The sequence below is a fragment of the Cebidichthys violaceus genome, unplaced genomic scaffold, assembly GCF_023349555.1.
Source record: "Cebidichthys violaceus isolate CVI_PGR_0920_01 unplaced genomic scaffold, fCebVio1.0.p SCAF_17, whole genome shotgun sequence".
Lineage (NCBI taxonomy): Eukaryota > Metazoa > Chordata > Actinopteri > Perciformes > Stichaeidae > Cebidichthys > Cebidichthys violaceus.
This window is the reverse complement of record NW_027176340.1, coordinates 10,396,287-10,414,774: the sequence shown is the minus strand read 5'-3', so window position 1 is coordinate 10,414,774 and position 18,488 is coordinate 10,396,287. Positions and strand designations below refer to the sequence as shown.

At 39.9% G+C, this 18,488-nt stretch overlaps 1 protein-coding gene and 1 long non-coding RNA gene across 3 annotated transcripts; one reads left to right on the top strand and one right to left on the bottom strand.

Annotated features, from left to right (window-relative positions):
- Nucleotides 1–225: 225 nt before the first annotated feature.
- LOC137874000 (leucine-rich repeat-containing protein 38) lies at nucleotides 226–16,376 on the bottom strand. 2 transcript variants are annotated; one of them, XM_068712568.1, is made up of 3 exons: nucleotides 15,968–16,376; nucleotides 15,178–15,723; nucleotides 226–3,510 (listed from the first exon to the last, which is right to left on the bottom strand). In XM_068712568.1, exons 1-3 carry the CDS (start codon nucleotides 16,374–16,376, stop codon nucleotides 3,263–3,265), a joined length of 1,203 nt encoding a protein of 400 aa, XP_068568669.1. In that variant the 3' UTR covers nucleotides 226–3,262. The 2 variants fall into 2 exon arrangements, with proteins under 2 accessions (XP_068568669.1, XP_068568670.1); XM_068712569.1 differs by having other exon boundaries at nucleotides 15,178–16,251.
- A 20-nt stretch (nucleotides 16,377–16,396) lies between these two features.
- On the top strand, nucleotides 16,397–18,125 carry LOC137874001 (uncharacterized). The gene is made up of 2 exons (XR_011103262.1): nucleotides 16,397–16,484; nucleotides 16,750–18,125. It is a non-coding gene; the product is annotated as an uncharacterized lncRNA (long non-coding RNA).
- The last annotated feature ends 363 nt before the right edge of the window (nucleotides 18,126–18,488 follow it).

Sequence of the window (18,488 nt, the reverse complement as noted above, 5' to 3'; positions counted from 1 at the left end):
GAGCCTCCTCTCATTTGCTGCTGTGTTGAGGCAATATCTGCGTTGAGGCAAAATCACATTACCACTGTTACTGTTACAGTCTCTGCATGTAGGGCAGCCCTTTATTAAATAATATTAATTCCAGCAGGTTGGTCTATATAGGTGCAGGATGTATGCTGACATATCACTTTTGTAATAAATGATCACCCTGCCTTTTAGACACACTGATACAAATTCAGACCAGAAGACAGAAAAAAAGGATTTTATTGTAATTCTTTTTTTTTTTACCAAACATCAATATACAGCTACACATATGGTCTGGTTTGACATTTGGAAATGCATTCAGCTGCAGCAACAACGTCACAGTCTTCTCTGTCACTTCATTTAGATTTGAGCCATTCTGACATTTATCTGACAAAACATACGATAACATGGATTTTGGTATTTTAAGCAATGTCGAGACAAACTGCATGAAAGCAGTGTCTCTGCTTTCTCAGGGTGTGCAATGCCAGAAAATTACTTTGGGGACTGACAGAGAAAATAAATTCTTCATTCTGAAAGGTTTAATAGAAAAATAGACATAAATCTGAAGTTTATACTGTAGATAACTCAACAGTGCATGCTCTAATGTGCTGATATTTGTTACTTAATAAAATGAGTAAGAGAAATAAAAGTGTCATGCTAACATATGCTTCAAGCTAACAGCTAAGCTGACATAACAATTTGTTGATATACAGTAACTACACAGTAGTTGGAAATGATAATGATATGTATAAAAACTTCCCCTCTGATTCCTTGACTGAAGTCTTCACCCCCAGATATCACCTGGGGAGGGGAAAACCAATAAATCTCATGAATTCACTTTAGCTATTGTTGAACCTGCTCTCTCTAATGCAACAACATCAAAATGGTTTTATACCTTTAATTGGGAGAGAGGCTGCTAAACGTCCCATCCAAACCCTCATTCACTCCATGTGAATTTCTAGGTTATTTGTCGTCATAAGAAATACTGAATGGCGGAAATTAAATTCCTTATCATTAGCCTTTAGGACTGCACGTAATGTAATGTTAAAATGTACCTTTAGCTTAGCCCATAAATGTGCCTTTAGATTGATTTGTCTTCAATTCAAATCAGTAGCCGTTTACAGTACAACTCTTAAACTGTTTTTAGGATGCGGCATTTTGAAAACAACATGTGACGATACACATTAACAAACGGTGACAATACAGAATGGTACCAATATGTGATGTGTCACTTCATTTAAAAGAGTGTATTAGAATCACATTGGTGTTCTGTGAGATCTTTGTGCTTTTATTGATGCTGATGCAAATGAAAAATAACAAAAATAAATATTTATTTCTCATCATAAGCAAAATATGCTTCTTAATGCTACAAATTGAGTGTTATGAATTGTTCTTAACCGACACAGGTATTTGGAATTCCTTTTTATCTTTTGTTAGCCACACATTAATTATAACGCTTTGTGCTTGTGGCTCTTTTCCTGTCTTCTTGTTTGCATTTAAGGGCTTGACATTCTTTCTGGTTCATATCTCAATTTCGGTGAATTATTCATGCCTTACAAGAATGTGGGAAGCAATACAACATACCTTATAAGCTTTGAGCCTTCTAAATCCTAATGGAGGAGGATTTAAACATACAGGATACAAATGACAAACCGGAACCCATAATATTCAGGGTGCAGCTTTATTTAATCTAGATTGCACTGTACTGCCGCTCTTGTGAATGCTGAGGCTGTTGATACAGTAAGAGTTTATTTTTATGAGACTTTTCCGAGACATCAAATCTGCAACTTCACAACAGGATATTGGAAGAAGTATTCTTAAAAGGAGAAAAAGCTGACTGAGAGTCCATGATGCATCAATTCTGGATATCTTAAAGTTAACAAAAAAATATATATTCTAAAAGTGACAATCCTTGGACAGCAAATAACTATTTGTTCTGAAGTCCCTGTTAAAGGTAAAGACTCCACATGTTTGGAGCAAGGTAATACAGCTGGTTCTAGAAGGAAACGCTAATCTTTGGAGACCATAATATGTGTATACAAAGTGTGATTTGGCTATAGTGCTGCCTTCCCTACCTCACTATAATTACAGATCCACAACAAAGTCCTCGTATGCAATCTCTCCCTCACCTAAGTCTTTGGCAGATGAAGACAAAACCAGTCTACATAGTGTAATTAGGGGCTTGCCAGTATTAGGTTCACCATATAAAGTGTGCTATTTCACGCTATAGTTCTACGTAGATTCTATTTTAATACCGTATTTGCCGTAATTTAAGATAATACTTTTATTTTATCTTTCTACACAGGTCACAGATATCAATCTAAGGAACATACAGTACATCCTCTTGATGTATATGTTTGGATTGAGTGTACATTATTTTCTTTTGTACATATATTTGTGATTATATAATGAATATACTGCTGAAAGAATGTGTAGACCCACTGGAAATTATTCCTGCCTACAATATATCAGCTACCTGCAGTAACATCTTACCATTATCCTAATCCTTCTACAACTGACACCTCTGCCCCCGTTTAATTTCACATGCAGAAGGAACAACAGTATTTGCCAACAGTAGTGGCTTTGAATGTGAGTGAGATTCCGAAAAATAAAAGACACTGTAAATGGCAGGATATGCCAGCATATCATGATATAGGCAGTTAATTACTGAGGTCATTGGTCGGTATGACATCCTTTTTTATGGGGTTACGGATTCTGCCCCACACAGAAAAATCCCCATGAAAATCATCTAAAACTTTGCCCTAACTTTGACGTCACTTTACAGGATTTCAATCTAATGTGATTACATGTTAAGAAGTTATCACCTTGTCTAATACTAATGTGAAAGCACTGCAGCAACATTTATTTTTTTGTGATCTTTCACTCTTTCATTATAAAGGTGTTATCCTCACTATATCTATGTAGACCTACAACATTGAGCCAAGAGCCAGCAGCCATAAAAGACGACCACAGGCTGTCACAGCCAAAAATACGATCTCTATAATATAATTTTGCAAGTGGAGAAGGGCACCTGCTAATTTTTACTGGGACTTTGGCTCATTCCTTGGGAATGTCCTATGTTACCATATTTCATGTGCAAAGGAAACAACTGCAACCGTACCAGGGCGAGATCATACCGTTGAACAGTCCTGGATATGCACCAGGGAGGAGACAGCATGAAACTTGTCACACTGTCTGCGGTGTCCTCTCATTGTTTGAAGTACCAGGACCACGCGGGGCCCTTAAAGTTAAACCCTCCTCACTCCTCACTCTCCTCCTCGTCACCCTTGGTGCCTTTGCTCCAGCGCTGGAAGCAATGAACAGTTGAAGCCAGGAAGAAGCTTGTCATGATGGCCACCACGGACACGGAGATGCCAGAGAAAATGATGATGAGCAGGTCTGTCAGAGTCAGTGTGGCCTGGCACTCGCGGAAGCTGTCCTTGGAGAGTTGGGTCAGGGAAACACGTCTGCCGTCCATGGGGAGAGTGCACTCCATGCCCTCCACCCCTGCATTGAAACCGGAAATGCGATTAGACAGATTTACTAGATGTGCAGTGAATAATGTCACATTTATGGACATTTAGATAAATGTGTTTGCACGGCAGCCACTCAGAAATGACATCATACAGAAGGACAAGCACGCAGTGCAGCTGCGTATGTGCTCCACAAATGTATGAACACATTTATTTCCCTCAAGACTTAGAATTTAATGTCATGCATATATGCTCATCAGAGACACAGCTCGCACCTGATCAGAGCTCTGAAGTGATTGGAGATAGAGTGCGTATTTTGCAAGGCGTCTTGTTTGCGCTCAAGTATTTAATTCAGAAAGTGTTGTGTTGTAAAAGATGTGAATTCAACACGACAATGCGGTTATGTTTCCTAAGAGTGGGAGCTGATTTAATAACGGTAAGGTCAATCAGAAGTCTTCATTTATGAGATGGAGTTGCTCTGTGTATACAATACACCCACCCACAGCATGACTGCAGGTTATGTGGAAATTAAGTTGAACTACTAAGAAACTCTGAAGCGCAGTGATACTGTAAATGTATAGTCTATTGTCAAGTATATATCTATACAGAATATTTTAAATCATGTAATTTGTACTGTTAGAGAGGCTTTATTTTTGCCCTTATATGTCTGTAGTGCAGTGTGAGCTGCCCTGGGAGTAATTGTTTCTTTGAGAACGAGACTAATTAATTTGCATCTTGTGTTCATAGTTTGGAAAATTAAATAAACAACAATTTAAATCATTTTAAGTTCAGCCGCACAAGGCACATCTTTAAGAATTCACTTCCCCATATAACTCCTGGTTGCATCTCAAAAATGTACTGATGTATCAGTTAAAAGTCTGAGACCTTGACCAAACTCATCTCACGATGAAAGTATGATAAATCAGAGAGTGCTGCTCTCCGTGTCCCGGTCACTTTCACCTAGTTTATTGTTCGGTGATCATTTTAATGGGAGAGGACGGTGGATCCGGTCTTTTGTACTTCAAGGGTACAAGTCTTTCAGTGTATCTTCTCTTCCAACTCATGACTACAAATGAGATGGAGCCTGGATCATTAGGTAATTTTAACACAGCTACATGTTAAAGTCTGGTCACTGATACTACCGCTGAAGCTACAGTTGAGGGAGTTCACTTCCACAAGCTTACAGACTCTTTGATTCAAATTTTTTAACTGACAATTTTGTTAACCTTCAAGTTTGATTTAAAGAGCTCATTAGAGACGCAACACCAATCTATGATGCTTACTGCACTACAAGCACTTCAGACCATAATCCATACAGCCAGTAACTACCTTCATATTTGCACTGACTATATGGAAAAATATATTGATGTGAATGTTATCTTATAGGTGGGTAGAGATGAAGCCTTGCAATGTGGGTGGCTGCTTCCTCTGATACTGCACATGCAAATGCACACACTTGGCAGTACATCAATTCTGGGTCTTTGCTCAACAGTCAGCACAATTCGCAACATGCTTCGTTATAATACAAATGGTATGGCTTCTCTTATTTGATTTGCTACAAAACTGCCAACATTCTGAATTGAAACTGCATTTGAATGAGTCATCAGTTATTACAGCAAAGAGAATAATATAAATATATTATAATAAATAAACTCCATCAAGAATAAAATAACAATGAAGTAATGTGCTTGTACTCACTTGATATGTAAAACCCTGTTTTACATTTGCAGATATATGTAAAGAAAAAAAGCCTGAACCAGCTTCAAAAATTTTAAGTGACAATGGAAAAAGAAATAATGGCAATTAGTGAAAGCATGGAATTGGTTTCCATGCTCCTCCGATTGACTCTCTACAGTATTAATTAGGGTTGTAACTGAACTCTTTAAGAGCTTGATAAAAACATAGTGACACTAATCCCTTAATGCAAGATACAGATTCTCACATTCCCTATAACATCCAATTAGTGGACACCAGATACACACATACATGCACACATCAAAAAGCCAATTCAAGTTGTGTTTTTATTATATACAATTTTGTATCTTAACATATCATTTTGAAATGATTCTGACTTATTTCTGATGAAGGTCTGTGTGACCAAAAGCTTTGACAATAAACTATTTGTATATTACAGTAAGTATTTGCAATGGAGCATGGGGATGTTTTGATCTCTTTTGATTCACAATTTTTTGCATCCAGCACCTTCTTGGCATGTGGCTGGGTGCGTTAGCTCTGAACATTCTTTGCGGGACTTCAATTTCAACCATGATAAATTGCTCAATCTAGCGTTTCAACAGAATTGCATTGCCAGGCAACAGCTTGGGTCAATGTTATCTTCCTGTCATCAGATGTCTTTCACCATAGAAATAGAATGGGAGTAGAACGGGCATTCCCATTCAAATCAACGTAGCAAGATCGCCAGAGCGGCGGCCATGTTCATGCATACCTTTGCGACTGTTGTAGCAGGCTAACTTCCGTATAAACTAAACCAATGTACAGCAAGTCATGAGCTTACTGAGGTGAGGTTTTGCCAGTAATACCTGAAATAAGCAGTGGAGTAGTAACTTTACGAAGCAGAGAGAGCCAGAGTAAATGAGTCAATAGATCGATGGTGCTGATGGGGGCCATTGTACACATTTCCTTTAACAATGTGTTCATTTCCCAAGTCATCTCCACAATTTTTGACACAAGCTGAGCTTTTGAATAAAGCAACTGCATGCTGTAAAAGCTCTGCAGAAAACTCAGGCAACTTGGATCGGGATCACATCAAGTGAGTCAGCATCAAGGATGAGGCTCCAAACTGATTAGGAGCCAATACCAACAATCCTGGTGGAGCCACAGAAGAGCACTCTGGTTCCTGGCATGTTGGATTGTAAGGAATGATTACCGTATGTTGTGGAAGATCAAACATCAAAACAAATTTTGATGTTTGATTTCATGGCCTCGTGTGAGAAAACTGCTCAGTCAAACTGTCTGAGCAACAAACAAGTCTACCAAAGAGGCTTACAAACAAGTATACTGTACATTAAAGGGGACGGATCATGTGCACGTACATTCTTCCTATGTCATATGCAGGCTCATTAGAATATACCCGCCCCCCCCATCTGAGTGTCTCCACCCACGGATTGAGAACTACATTTGCAAATGGAGCACCAAATGTTTCTCGCAAGCCAAACAGCAGACTGGACTTTTCCAGGTGGGGGTGCTTGAAGAAACAAAAGCTAAAACTGACCATTTCAGATAGAAGGTCAATACAGGTTTATTCAGACAGAGTATAAGAAGATGATGTGTTTTTAAAATATGTATGACCCTAAAAATTAGCATGTCCCTTTTAAGAGATGGTTAATCTCCTCTGTGATAGTTATACAACAAAAATGTTTTGTTTTGTTTCAAATCTAATATTCAAAGAATGGTGTTGCTTACTAACCATATGGCTCACACTTTGTAGACAGCAGTGCAGTTTCCAAATCACATTTTGACTCAGCAGGGTGTTTAGGGAGAGAGTTGTTTTGTTTTTTCGTTGTTTTTTTCTGCGACACTTGCAACTTCTCTCACAGCATTTTGTGGATGGCGGTTGTTGAAGCTTGGGCTTTATAAAAAAGCAACGTGTGACTATTTTTTTTATTCATAATTCAGTGTTCAACTGGTTGCCATATACGGTAACTCCAGAGATATACCAGATATATCCCTAGATAAAGTATTTAAAGTTGCAAATAGGTTATTCAGAAAGTGGCAGAATGCACTGACCTCATTGTAATGAATTTCAATTAGCAGTTTACATAGAAAAAACACAAAATTCATCTTTAGTGTCACATAATGACAAAGAAAACATTGAATACACCTGAAAGTTCAATATACTGGAGCTCCTGTCCTGTCTTTCCTGTGATGAATGGATTATAGTCATATTCACAGTCAGAGATCACCTCAGCCTTTGAGACAGTCCTGTCTGGTCTTGCCTATTCTACAGTAGATGCTTGATTGATAGCATCTGAGACTGAAACTATCCTGATGAACACAAGGCCCCTACAGGATACAGGATAATTACATATATTATAATCAATACGCATTAGTGGTCAGGACAATGGTGGACAGATACACAAGGTTTGATTATTTTTATTGGTAATAGTAAGACAATTAGCTCAATATGTGCACACCATCCCAGAAGTTATCTGTATCTGAAATGTATATGCACATATATATTTTGTCATATATTTGTCATTTATTTGAATACAATTACACATTGAATGTACCCTACAGTAAAATACACAGGGTTTGCAGGGAGAGATAGTGGCTTTCCACTGTTGCAGTTAAGAACTCAAATTGCACAATAGGGCACACAGGCTTATTACACTGGCTGACAAAAGGGGGATTACTGAACAGCTGTAGTATTTGTCCCAAGTGGAATCTTCTGGAACAAACAGCATGATTATAGTTTCTCGGTATTACAGCTTGTCGGGGACAAGATGTGCACATCTTTCACTGAGGGAGGGTATCCAGACTTAACGAATGTGACTTCAGATTAGAGACGCAGGACACTAAAACATATGTAAGCGCTTCCTTGTTTTGTTGGGCTGCTTTTTGTCAAACAAAAATCTGTATTCAAACACAACCTAACTTACTACAGCTCTGAAAATGCTTATGCCAGGTTAGCCTGATATTTTATATCTCCCACTTAGCAAACACAATTATCAGAATGTCAACAAACCGGCAGCAAAATGACTGCAGTCAAATCCATTACTGTACAATCAATTCGGCCGATTAAAAAGGAGCTATTTTGTTTGATGGTTTCACTAATTTACAAATCACTACAAAAATGTCACACAATACAAATAGCAAATTTACGCACAATTTCCATTAACCTTGTGTAACTACAAGGCCAAAATAAAGGGAGGTTATATTAGTTTTCCCATTCTGCCAGTACTGTGTGAACTAAGTATTACCATACTGAATGGCTAAAAGCCACAACATATATATTGACAAGTTACTTAAATGTTTCAACACATCATCTTCTGCTGATTCTAGCTCTACAGCATATGTTTTTAGCTCATATCCTATTCCAACTTGTGTCTTCAATACACACTGGACTTAAAGCTGCCAGTAGGACTCAAGAAATAGCAGCCCAAAGTAACATAATAAATGTAAGATGACTGACAAATGTTAGTTTGCTAAAAATGTACATTTACTACCCTCAAACACACAAGTTTTTGGCACCAATAGTTTGGGAATTTTGGCAAGGCAGTCATCTCTTTTAATATTGTCAGCTGTTTAGAGAAAGTTTGGTATTATAAATGTCAAATTTGGGGCTTGTCCTATCCAAGTATTCACATCACCTGCTGGTTAACTCACAGCTTATGTGTTCTGACATTAAAACATTGATGTGTAACAATACCGAAATATAAAAGGATGGACATTTTGGTTGACTTTGAACATTTATGTAACGTGATATAGAAATAGTTTAATAGAGCAAGCTTAAGAGAGACAGGGACAACAGAAAGAGAGTTTACAGCAGTCTATAAGGAAGGAGAGACACTAACCTTGTTTGCTGCTTATACCTGTAACTTTGTTTGCTACCTATTTTCTTCAATGTAATTCTGTGTGTGGAACTACAGCTGCAGGCTTGAGTCTGTGTAATTTGATGTCCAGGGATTTTATGAATGGGTCAAATGCAGGTTGAGCATGTGCGTGTAGGTTTCCTGCAAGTCCAAGTCTCTTCAGCAAAACCTATGATGAAAGCTGTTATTTTGAATTAATTTAGACTTCATCCCACTGACTGTGGCAGAGATAACATTGATGCATAAACAGTCACTTCAAAAAACATTTAACAGAAAAAATTGTAAAAATAAAACCCACTGGATAAAACATAAATGAATAAAATAGTAACAATACAAATAATTGTGTGTATATATATATATATATATATATATAAATATATATATATATATATATTAATATTAATAATGTTATTATTACAATAATCAGTACCCACATTTTCAGAACACATATACATGAATAAATACCGCAGCTAAAAAGGACTTTATAGTTTCATGCTCATAGTAGTATCTCCATGGATGGCAGTTTTTAATAAAAGCTAGATGTCAATATTTCAGAGTTCATAAACACTCCCAAACACCACTGCGATCACAAAGAAGTGTAGCCGGAGCAGGCACCATAATGTAACACAAACCATGCCCTAACACTATCAGGTATGTCGGCCCACACAACTATGTTACATTCCTGGCGCGGGATGTTGATGGATTACATTCAGGATTACAGCCAGCCTCAGGGATAGGCTGTCTCAGCCGTGATTGATCTACCTCACTGTGACAGTCTGATATTGGAGGCTTGTCTCTCCTCCCTCCCTCAACACCACACTGTCTGTCCAGATTGATCTCTGCACCAAGGCAGAATCTCCACAATCTCACATCTGCAGACTCCTGCAGGAGTCGGCATTCATGCTTAAGTCTTCTCTTGTTGCCAAAACCACCAGTGTCTAGACACTAAATAATCCAGTTGGGATAATGACTCGCAGAGCTGTCCCCTCTCTGTGCCACTCAGGTCCAATTCTAAAGAACCAGGCGGACATAATTACAGAGAGATAGAAGAATTATTCAGTTGCGATCACAGGAAGAAAGAGTCTGAGGGGAAATCTGAAGGGAAAATGATGTGAGGTTCATACAAGAAGAGGGCAAGAGTAGGAGTTGGAGAATGCACAGAATGACAAGCATCCGTGTGACAGTGGGGCGAGGGTGAATCATTCAGGAGGGAATTCCTTCTGTGTGGAGACTCACTGACATCCCCGCACCATGTGGGCATGCTCAGAACGTCTCATCACTAAAAGCAACAAATTCACACATAGAAATGAGCTAATTCCAAAACATGAGAGAGATATGTTAAAACGTGAATAGGTCTATATTTCACGTTTTTAATCAATAAAAAACACTTAACTATTCATTAGGATGAAACTGCTAAATATGCATGTCTAAGCAAGTTGGGCCTCACACTCGACTACACACTGGCAGAGAGGAGAGTATCCATCATCCACGACGCTGCACACTGCCTGTGAAATAAACCCTACTGGCTTTTCACCTTTTATTTCTGACACTGGCAGATTATTCCTCTCTGCTTCTGTACACGCAGCAGCTGATGCTATCACACTGTGTAATTCCGTCCACCTATCCACACTCTGCTCAACCTTGCCCCCCCCTCCCTCTCTCTCTCTCTCTCTCAAATTAGGCCAAGATAAAATAAGCCATCAGCCTGTGTTAATGAAATAGATATTTTCTCATCACGCACCCATAAAGATATAGCAAGTAATGTCGCGTGGGGCTGCGTGGCATCACCTGTGTGACATGTAGTGCTGCTTGTATTTTCAGAGGCGCTCCTGCTGTGCGCTAACAGGTCTCTGGGGAGAAACTCGATAGGGTGCGATGGTAAAAAAAAAAAATCAGACTTTGACCCCGTCACATGAACTGCCACGTTGTAGTGAAACTGTTCAGATCATGGCAAGTGTTGATAGAAACGCCAAGATGGGCTTCAGTTTGAGTCTCTCATGGGAGTTGGCCTGCCCTGCCCTGTAGGCAGCTCTGGCTCCAATTACCCCGGCCAATGTGCCGTAGAACTGTGTCTCTCTGAATTATACATGGCCTTTGTTCATCCTTAACCCAAGAGCACTGGAGACAGCAGTGGATCATGTTTACACTCATCCCTCAATTGAAACATTTATGAGCCTGATTGGTGGTTTAAAAACGTATAAGTCTGTCTGATCCTTCGCAGCTCAAAATAAATACCTGACATGCATGGGTGACAAAACCATGTGGAAAGAGATTATGTTCTTTTTTTACTATCCAGAAAAGAGTTTTCCACCCACTCATCATGCTGACCTGCAGTAATCAAACTTATGCAAACAGAAGAGTGTGTCGCTTTGCAAACTTGAAATCACAGGGGAAATCAGGAAGTGAAAAATGGAATGGGAATTGGGTTTACAGCATGGGCTCTGCAGCTGCTATAATATGCAGGCCATCGGAGAGGGAACCATAGATATATATCTCAGGAGGACTTCTAAAATAGCAGAACAGATTTGTCTGTTTTATTGACTATTTTTTAAATTAGTTTAAGATTCTGTTTAATTATTCTGCTGGTCACTGAAAGTTCTGAAATCCTGACGTCAGACAAATTAATGCTATGTTGAGGAAATCTATGTGCTCCCCTTGATTTAGCTGATTAGATGATTCTCAATGCCTGTACTTTGTCCTGCTGATGGCTTCAATGGTAAAATGAAAAGCATGTCCCTGCCATACTGTGTCCCAAATCCTACAGGCTACAGGCTGATGCTTTATAGTAGTCCTAAACATTTATAATAAACACTTGTTATAAATAGTATAGAAGAAATGAATATAGTATTTAGTACTAAAAGGAAATGATGAAAGACGTAGGCCATAAATCAAATGCTACTTTGCAACACTACTGTCTTTTAGGTTGAATTTAACAACAGCAAAAGTTAGTTTTTTTAAGATTTGATACTTACTTCGTTCGTTTTCTAAATTGCTATTGGAATTTATGATTATTATTTAAAATGTTTCCTTAGTTTTTATGTTCTTTCAACAGACATCACCATGTCAGTTTAAATGCACTGCATCCAGAATAATATTTGAATAAGCACAGAGTTAGAAGGAATGCAGTGATCGTTTGTAGCAGCTTCAACCGTTTTGTGTTTTGAAGTTACTGTAAGTGGAGCGCTTGGCTTTAAGAGAGGACACATTCAATGAATATTTAAAATGTAATTTTCTGGCGTGGTCAATGATTTGTTGTATGATGAATCAGACATGAGGATGCAACACCCACACGGATGGGAAAAGCACACTGATGTACATTTTAAAGAGTAATTCATGTTTCTCTAATTGATTGCCTCTATGATGAATGAGATATTAAGCTGAAGCACCCACACTCATGATGTTGGTTGGAGTTGATACATATTGAAAAGCTTATCAAGTCATCCCCATTCACTAATGAGTGCCCATCTGTTATTTTGTAACCACTTCCAACACAGCGTTCCAGGGAATAGGTCAATGCATTTTTCCGTGATCTAGAGCTCAGTCATTATGTTAATGAGGTCTGGCAGTACGATGCCTGAATGTGTGAACCAGCCGTGTTTGTAAGATTGCACTAAGGGAGACGAAGGCAACAGTAGCATGCGACTTGCTCTAATCCTCTCTGCTACTTTGTGTTAACACCGCCCTATGCAACACTACAGCACAAATGTCCTTGCAGGAACTCAAAATAGTAGTGGAAGAGTAGAGTCAAAACCGTTAATTGAGAGGTTGTGTGGTTAGGACTTCTTAGATTTTGATAATTTTGTCTACAAACTAAAAGTCGACCGGTGACGACAGATTGTCCGAAACATGTAAAAGTTACAAATATTAGCAAACAGAGATGCACCATATTCCATTGTCAATAGCTTGTTGTCATACTTTTGACTATAAAAATAGAGCAACTATTTTATAAGTAGTACACAAAAACTTGTTTTAGAGGATACTTTTCAGTTCATTGGTATGTTTTTGTCCTCTCTGACCTGTTACAGAACTAATTTGCATAGCCTTTTAAGAGAAGAATAATCACTATTAATTTTTCTAAAATGTTGTTTGTCATCCAATTCCCCTGCATCATTAGCACCACAAAGTACATTCCAAGTACCTTTTAATGGCCAATGAAAATGATACAATAACAATAACACAAAAGACCTAATGTAGACTACTTCAGATGTCCCATACAAATACGTGTGCTCTGTCAAAGCCGGTGGACTCGTCTCTGGGGTCGTAAAGCAAACACCACTGATGGGGATGTAAGAGCTGCATATGAAGTGAGATACACATTACTGACTCAATTTCAGAATGTGTGATCGCTGGGGCCAGTTGGCAGCCACACCAGCAGCTTGGCCAGGCCTTCGGCTTCTTCTTTGTTGTTGATGTCTGCCTGGCCAGCGCTGTTGATGCAATTCATTATGCTTAACAGTTTGACAACACTTAGAACCTGTGATTAATGCATTTGCAGCACGTTACTAAGGGGAATTAGGTGTTCTTGCCAGTTTGTCAACTTTGCTTCCTCGCAAGCCCAAACTTGTCTGATTTTGGGGCGAATGGAGAAAGCCCTTAGAGGAAAGCAGAAGCAGTATCAGTAGCATAGAACACCATGACCTAAATGTATATAGGAAGTTTGCTTTTGAGTTGTCAGCAGTTTGCAAAAGCTAAACAGTTTTAAAGAGAGTTGAAGTAAAGCTTTTATGACGCAGAGTAAGATTTTAATTTAAATCTGCAATTTGGAAAATCTTTTGCATAATGTCAATATAATAGTTTACTCCACTGTTATTCATGCTTTGGACAAAAACTGTTCTTTGTACATACAGGACCTTATACCTATATACCTTGAAACACTGACGGATATGAACGTTCCCACTCTTAATCTGTACACCTTTATACACAACACCCGAACATTGTGTACTGTATTTACAAACTGATGCACCTTGAACATCCATGAGCATGTCACAATCCTATCAAATTCCCAGATTACACTAAATCACGTCATACGTCAAATCTGCACTCTGGTCTAAATATGATAACAGCACAAGCTACTTGTCATGTGTGGCTGAACTGTCCAATCTGTTTATGTGTCCTTACTCTGCTCCCACATGCTGGCTTGCACTTGAGATAACTGCTGTCTGTGTCCTTCTGTAAGGGCACTAACAGTAATATACATATGGCTGACCTTCAGTCAAACCATGTATGGTTTCCTCTGAACAAAACATTATTATGATTTGTGAATAAATTGCTTCTGACAGGTGTCTAAAATTCTCAATATGAATACTATTTGCGCAGATTGTGATGGTTTGTGTTTTATATCTTGCAACCTTTAGCTTGGGATTTTGAGACCAATCAGCTCCATGTGAGCAGATCTTACCCTGAGAAGAGTACTTCTCCAGGGACATGGCGATACCCTTTGTCTTGTGTTGTTCCTCAGATAAGCATGCACACATTCACTTGAGCACACCAAAACTTCAGCCCTGTTATCTAACTCTACCCTCAGGCCGAATCACAGTGGTAGTCTTTAGTATGGGCCTAAAAATTCACATGGATAGAACGGAGAAGGGGTTGGATTTTCATTGGTGTAGGAAGAAAATAATTGATGATATTGCTGAATTACAGTGTTGACCAAATGGCTGATATTATATAAATACGTATTATATAAATATAAGCCGCAAATTGATCGATACAATGCAGGATAGAGGTCAATGTTTGTATGCATGGTGAAATGTGGTACCAGAGAAACTGCAAGCAAAAATGTCCTATTATGAGCAGATTTGTTTCTTGTTCCAGATTAGACAACGCCACATTTTAAATTTTCCTGCTCTGTATTTTGAACTTAATCAAATAAAAAAAAGAGCATCCTTTCAAACCAGTGATATTGTCTCATATTACGTATTTAGTCTCACACATTATATGCGAAGGAAGTGGAGGAAGAAAGAGACAAAATTAGAACAAGGGAGTGGGAGGGGGAGGGGGGGGTTCCCTCTCCTACAGGGAAAACATAAATAGACCGGAGCAGTGTTTTTGCATTGGATTTGCAATAACACCATTCTATGTTGTGCTCAGATACGCATTATTTGGGTAAGCACATGGAAAGCAAATGCTTCTTAGATGCTGCTACTTACCGTTTGGAAGCTTGTGACTGTTCTCCATCAGCCATGCGAACAGGTTGGCAAAGTTGCAATTGCACACCCAGGGGTTGCCCTCTAGCCTCACCGCCCGCAGGGAGGGCAACTGACTCAGTGCCCCCACCTGTAGCGTAGACAGTGCATTACGCTCCAGTTCCAGCTCTCTCAGAGAGGTGAGGCCAAGGAACGCATCCTCGTTCACCATGCTCAGATACGGGTTGTTGCCCAGTCGTAGTTTGATCAGGCTCCGAGACTCCCCAAAAGTCCCCTTGGGGATTTCGGTCAGGTTATTGCTGCCCAGGTCCAGAAAGACCAGCCTGGAGGAGGTGCTGAGAGTTCCCGGTTCTATGTGGGAGAGGGAGTTGTTCCGGAGGTCCAGGTAGACCAAGTCGCTGTACAGAACCAGGAAGTCCGAGGGGATGCGGGGTATCCAGTTGTCGGCCAGCAACAGCCTGCGCACATCCAAGGGGATCTCATTGGGTAGACGGGTCAGGCCGCGGCCGCTGCAGTCCACAGTGTGAGGATCCGGGCACATGCAGTTTGCTGGGCAGTTTTCCCCCCGGGTCCATAAGACAGAGGACAGCAAGATGAGGATAAGTTGGAGCCAGCGGACACATGGCAACATGGTCAAGGGGGTGAAATTAATTAAGGGGGAAAGAGGCTTGGGGTAAGGGTGAATAGGAGAGGGAGGGCGGGGGTAGAGAACAAGAGGGTGAGGGTCAGAGGGCAGGAGATCAGGACAAGGGAGGGGAAGGGGAAAGTGAAGAGGGGTTGATGGGGATCAAACCTCGCGAAGGAACATCCTGCCGTTGTAGAGATGGAAATCTGGAAGGGCTTAGGAATTGTGAGGAGGCAGAGCAGCGGCAAAAACTGTTTTCCGGGAGGTCATGTAACAAGCTGCTTGGATGGAACAGCAGACTGCCCTCTTTGCAGGAGCAAAGAGAGGGAGATAGTAAGCAGTGGGGAGCGGGAGAGCAAGAAAGACGGAGCTCAACAGAGAGGGGAGGGCTCAAGAGAGGTAAATAGACACAAGCGAGTCGGGAGTGATGAGAAGCCAGGGGCACAGACAAGGGAGAGGGGGGTTGAGGAGGGGGCTCTGTCCGCCACGCTACCCCACAGTTGATCTGGCGGCAGTGACAGACGAAGACAATGAGGTCTCCGACACAAAAGGATATATGAAGCTGTGATTCAAGCATGACAAGCGAAGAGCAACATCATTGCATCCCTCCATTAGTCACAGGTCCCTGTGCAGACGGTCTGAAACGAGAGAGAAAGAAGCTCACGCAACATTGCTCAAGTGTGCGGTAAGGTTGCCCCCCCCTTATTATTCCCTCTCTATCTCCCCAATGCCCTGCAACATGCTGTGAGAGCACAGCACGGCTCGACGTCGCTCTGTCCAGTGCCGTATCAAGGCTGTGTTGCCGTGCAGAGGGAATGCAAATGTCCAGGCAGGAGCCTCATGGATGTAGATCGCAGTGCTGAGCTGCACACAGCCATGCCAGTCCAACGAATGCCTCTGAACGTACCACGGTTTATCTCATGCCCTCTCTCCCCTCTCCTTATTTCCAGGGAGGCGTGCCTGAACCATTCTGTCAACATGTGATGTCACTTCCCATAGTGTGAAGAAGTGACGATCGGTTGTATCTGGAAAGATCTGAACGATGGAAGACATTTCTGATGCTGTCACTTTATTATCAAGCTTATTTAGTTGTATGTCCCAAGACTACTATTTTAAGAACTGCATTCTATTTTCCTTTCATACATTTATTTTTAATCTATTCACCGGCTTGTAATCTATTGACAATAGCAAGCTGTTGCTATGACAGTAAGCCTCACTGGTTTGAGCCTGCCCTTTGGAGAAACTTCATTAGTGTCTTCAAATGGAAAACTGTTAACTGTTAAATATACACCATTAGCTTTTATCCCTCTGTTTATTTTGTATCTGCAAATCCAGCATTAGCACACTGAGGTTTGGTGTCGGGTAAAAATGCCATAACAGATCACCAGCCTGCTTCATCTTTATATTAATTGATCTGCCTTTCCATTTATGTATTTTTATGACCTGAATATGTTAGATAGTAAAACAGTGGTGCAATTAGACTCAATCCATAATGGAGGGAAGACGATTAATTCAGAATGTGTATTGAGTTTCCCAGATGGGATTTGCTCCAACAAGTAAATGCAATTAGACCGAGGTTGTTGCAGGGGGACAGCGGATTAGACCTGTGAAGATGAAGGGAAGCGTGAAATTTCTGAGAAAATCGTGCTGTCGTGGATAGTAATTGTGGATTTCCAAGAAGATAACATATTCACAATGCAAATTTAATGCATTAAAAAACAAGTTTGCACACATATTGAAGTGCACACACAGATTAAACTGAACGCACCTGCAGCTCATAACGACCAGGCAGATGGAAATAACATCTAACTCACTTCATCACAGGTAATCTAATAATACCACTTCTTTCTCGAGGCGTCCACTCAAGTCAGATGAGTCTGCAGCTTCTGTGATGTTTCCTTTGTACCACAGAGAGGAGAGCAGCTCTTTAATCAGAGTCAGCATATATCATCTAAACAACACTAAAGCTGAAATGTCTTCAATTATTTCCTGCAAACACAGATTACATCCTACCATAATAATTCAATTTAGTTGTTTTACAAATAATGTTTGAATATTTGCTGTCTCATGGACGGTTTGATGTTTTTCTAAAAATAAAAACCATCCTTTTCATGCAGTTTGGTGGAACTGATCTCTAGAGTTTTTTTTCTGATGTGCTGATCATTTAAAAAAAAAAAAAGATAATACATATTTTTTAGAGCCCACTTGAATATCTGCCCGTCCTGGCATCACTGCTGCAATAGAGATTCATCTCTGATCAACCTTTATCTGTGGTTATTGGCAAAGATGTCAGTGTATTTACAATAAAGATGTGTGAATATTTTTGTATTTGTTTCATGTGTGTTTGCTTGGTTAAACTAACCAAGTGTAACTGGTTTAACTGCTCTGTGTATCAACTTCAATATAGTATGTTTATATTTTTAGTTATAGTTGTCTTCAAACATGTACTACTAAGATTGTAAATGTGGATTACTATTGTGACCTGTCATACGGTGACACGTATCTCATCAGTGTTTTTCCTCTAGTTTATGAGATTAACGTTTGCTGTGCATACAAACCCCTTGTTTATTCAGACATGCAATTCCACACCTGCCCACCAGGGGTCAGTACTGAGTTTTCCGCCTCAGTCACCTGACCCAGGTCATCTACAAAAGCTGCTTCTCATTTACAATCGGCACAACCATATTGG

What these genes read in the sequence shown, in the direction of transcription:
- LOC137874000 (XM_068712568.1), bottom strand. Translation starts at nt 16,376, where the DNA reads ATGCTTGAATCACAGCTTCATATATCCTTTTGTGTCGGAGACCTCATT. An exon ending in GCAGGATGTTCCTTCGCGAG is followed by an intron (nt 15,724 to 15,967) that starts GTTTGATCCCCA and finishes AAAACTGCCCAG; the next exon opens with CAAACTGCATGTGCCCGGAT. An exon ending in CAGTCACAAGCTTCCAAACG is followed by an intron (nt 3,511 to 15,177) that starts GTAAGTAGCAGC and finishes GTTTCAATGCAG; the next exon opens with GGGTGGAGGGCATGGAGTGC.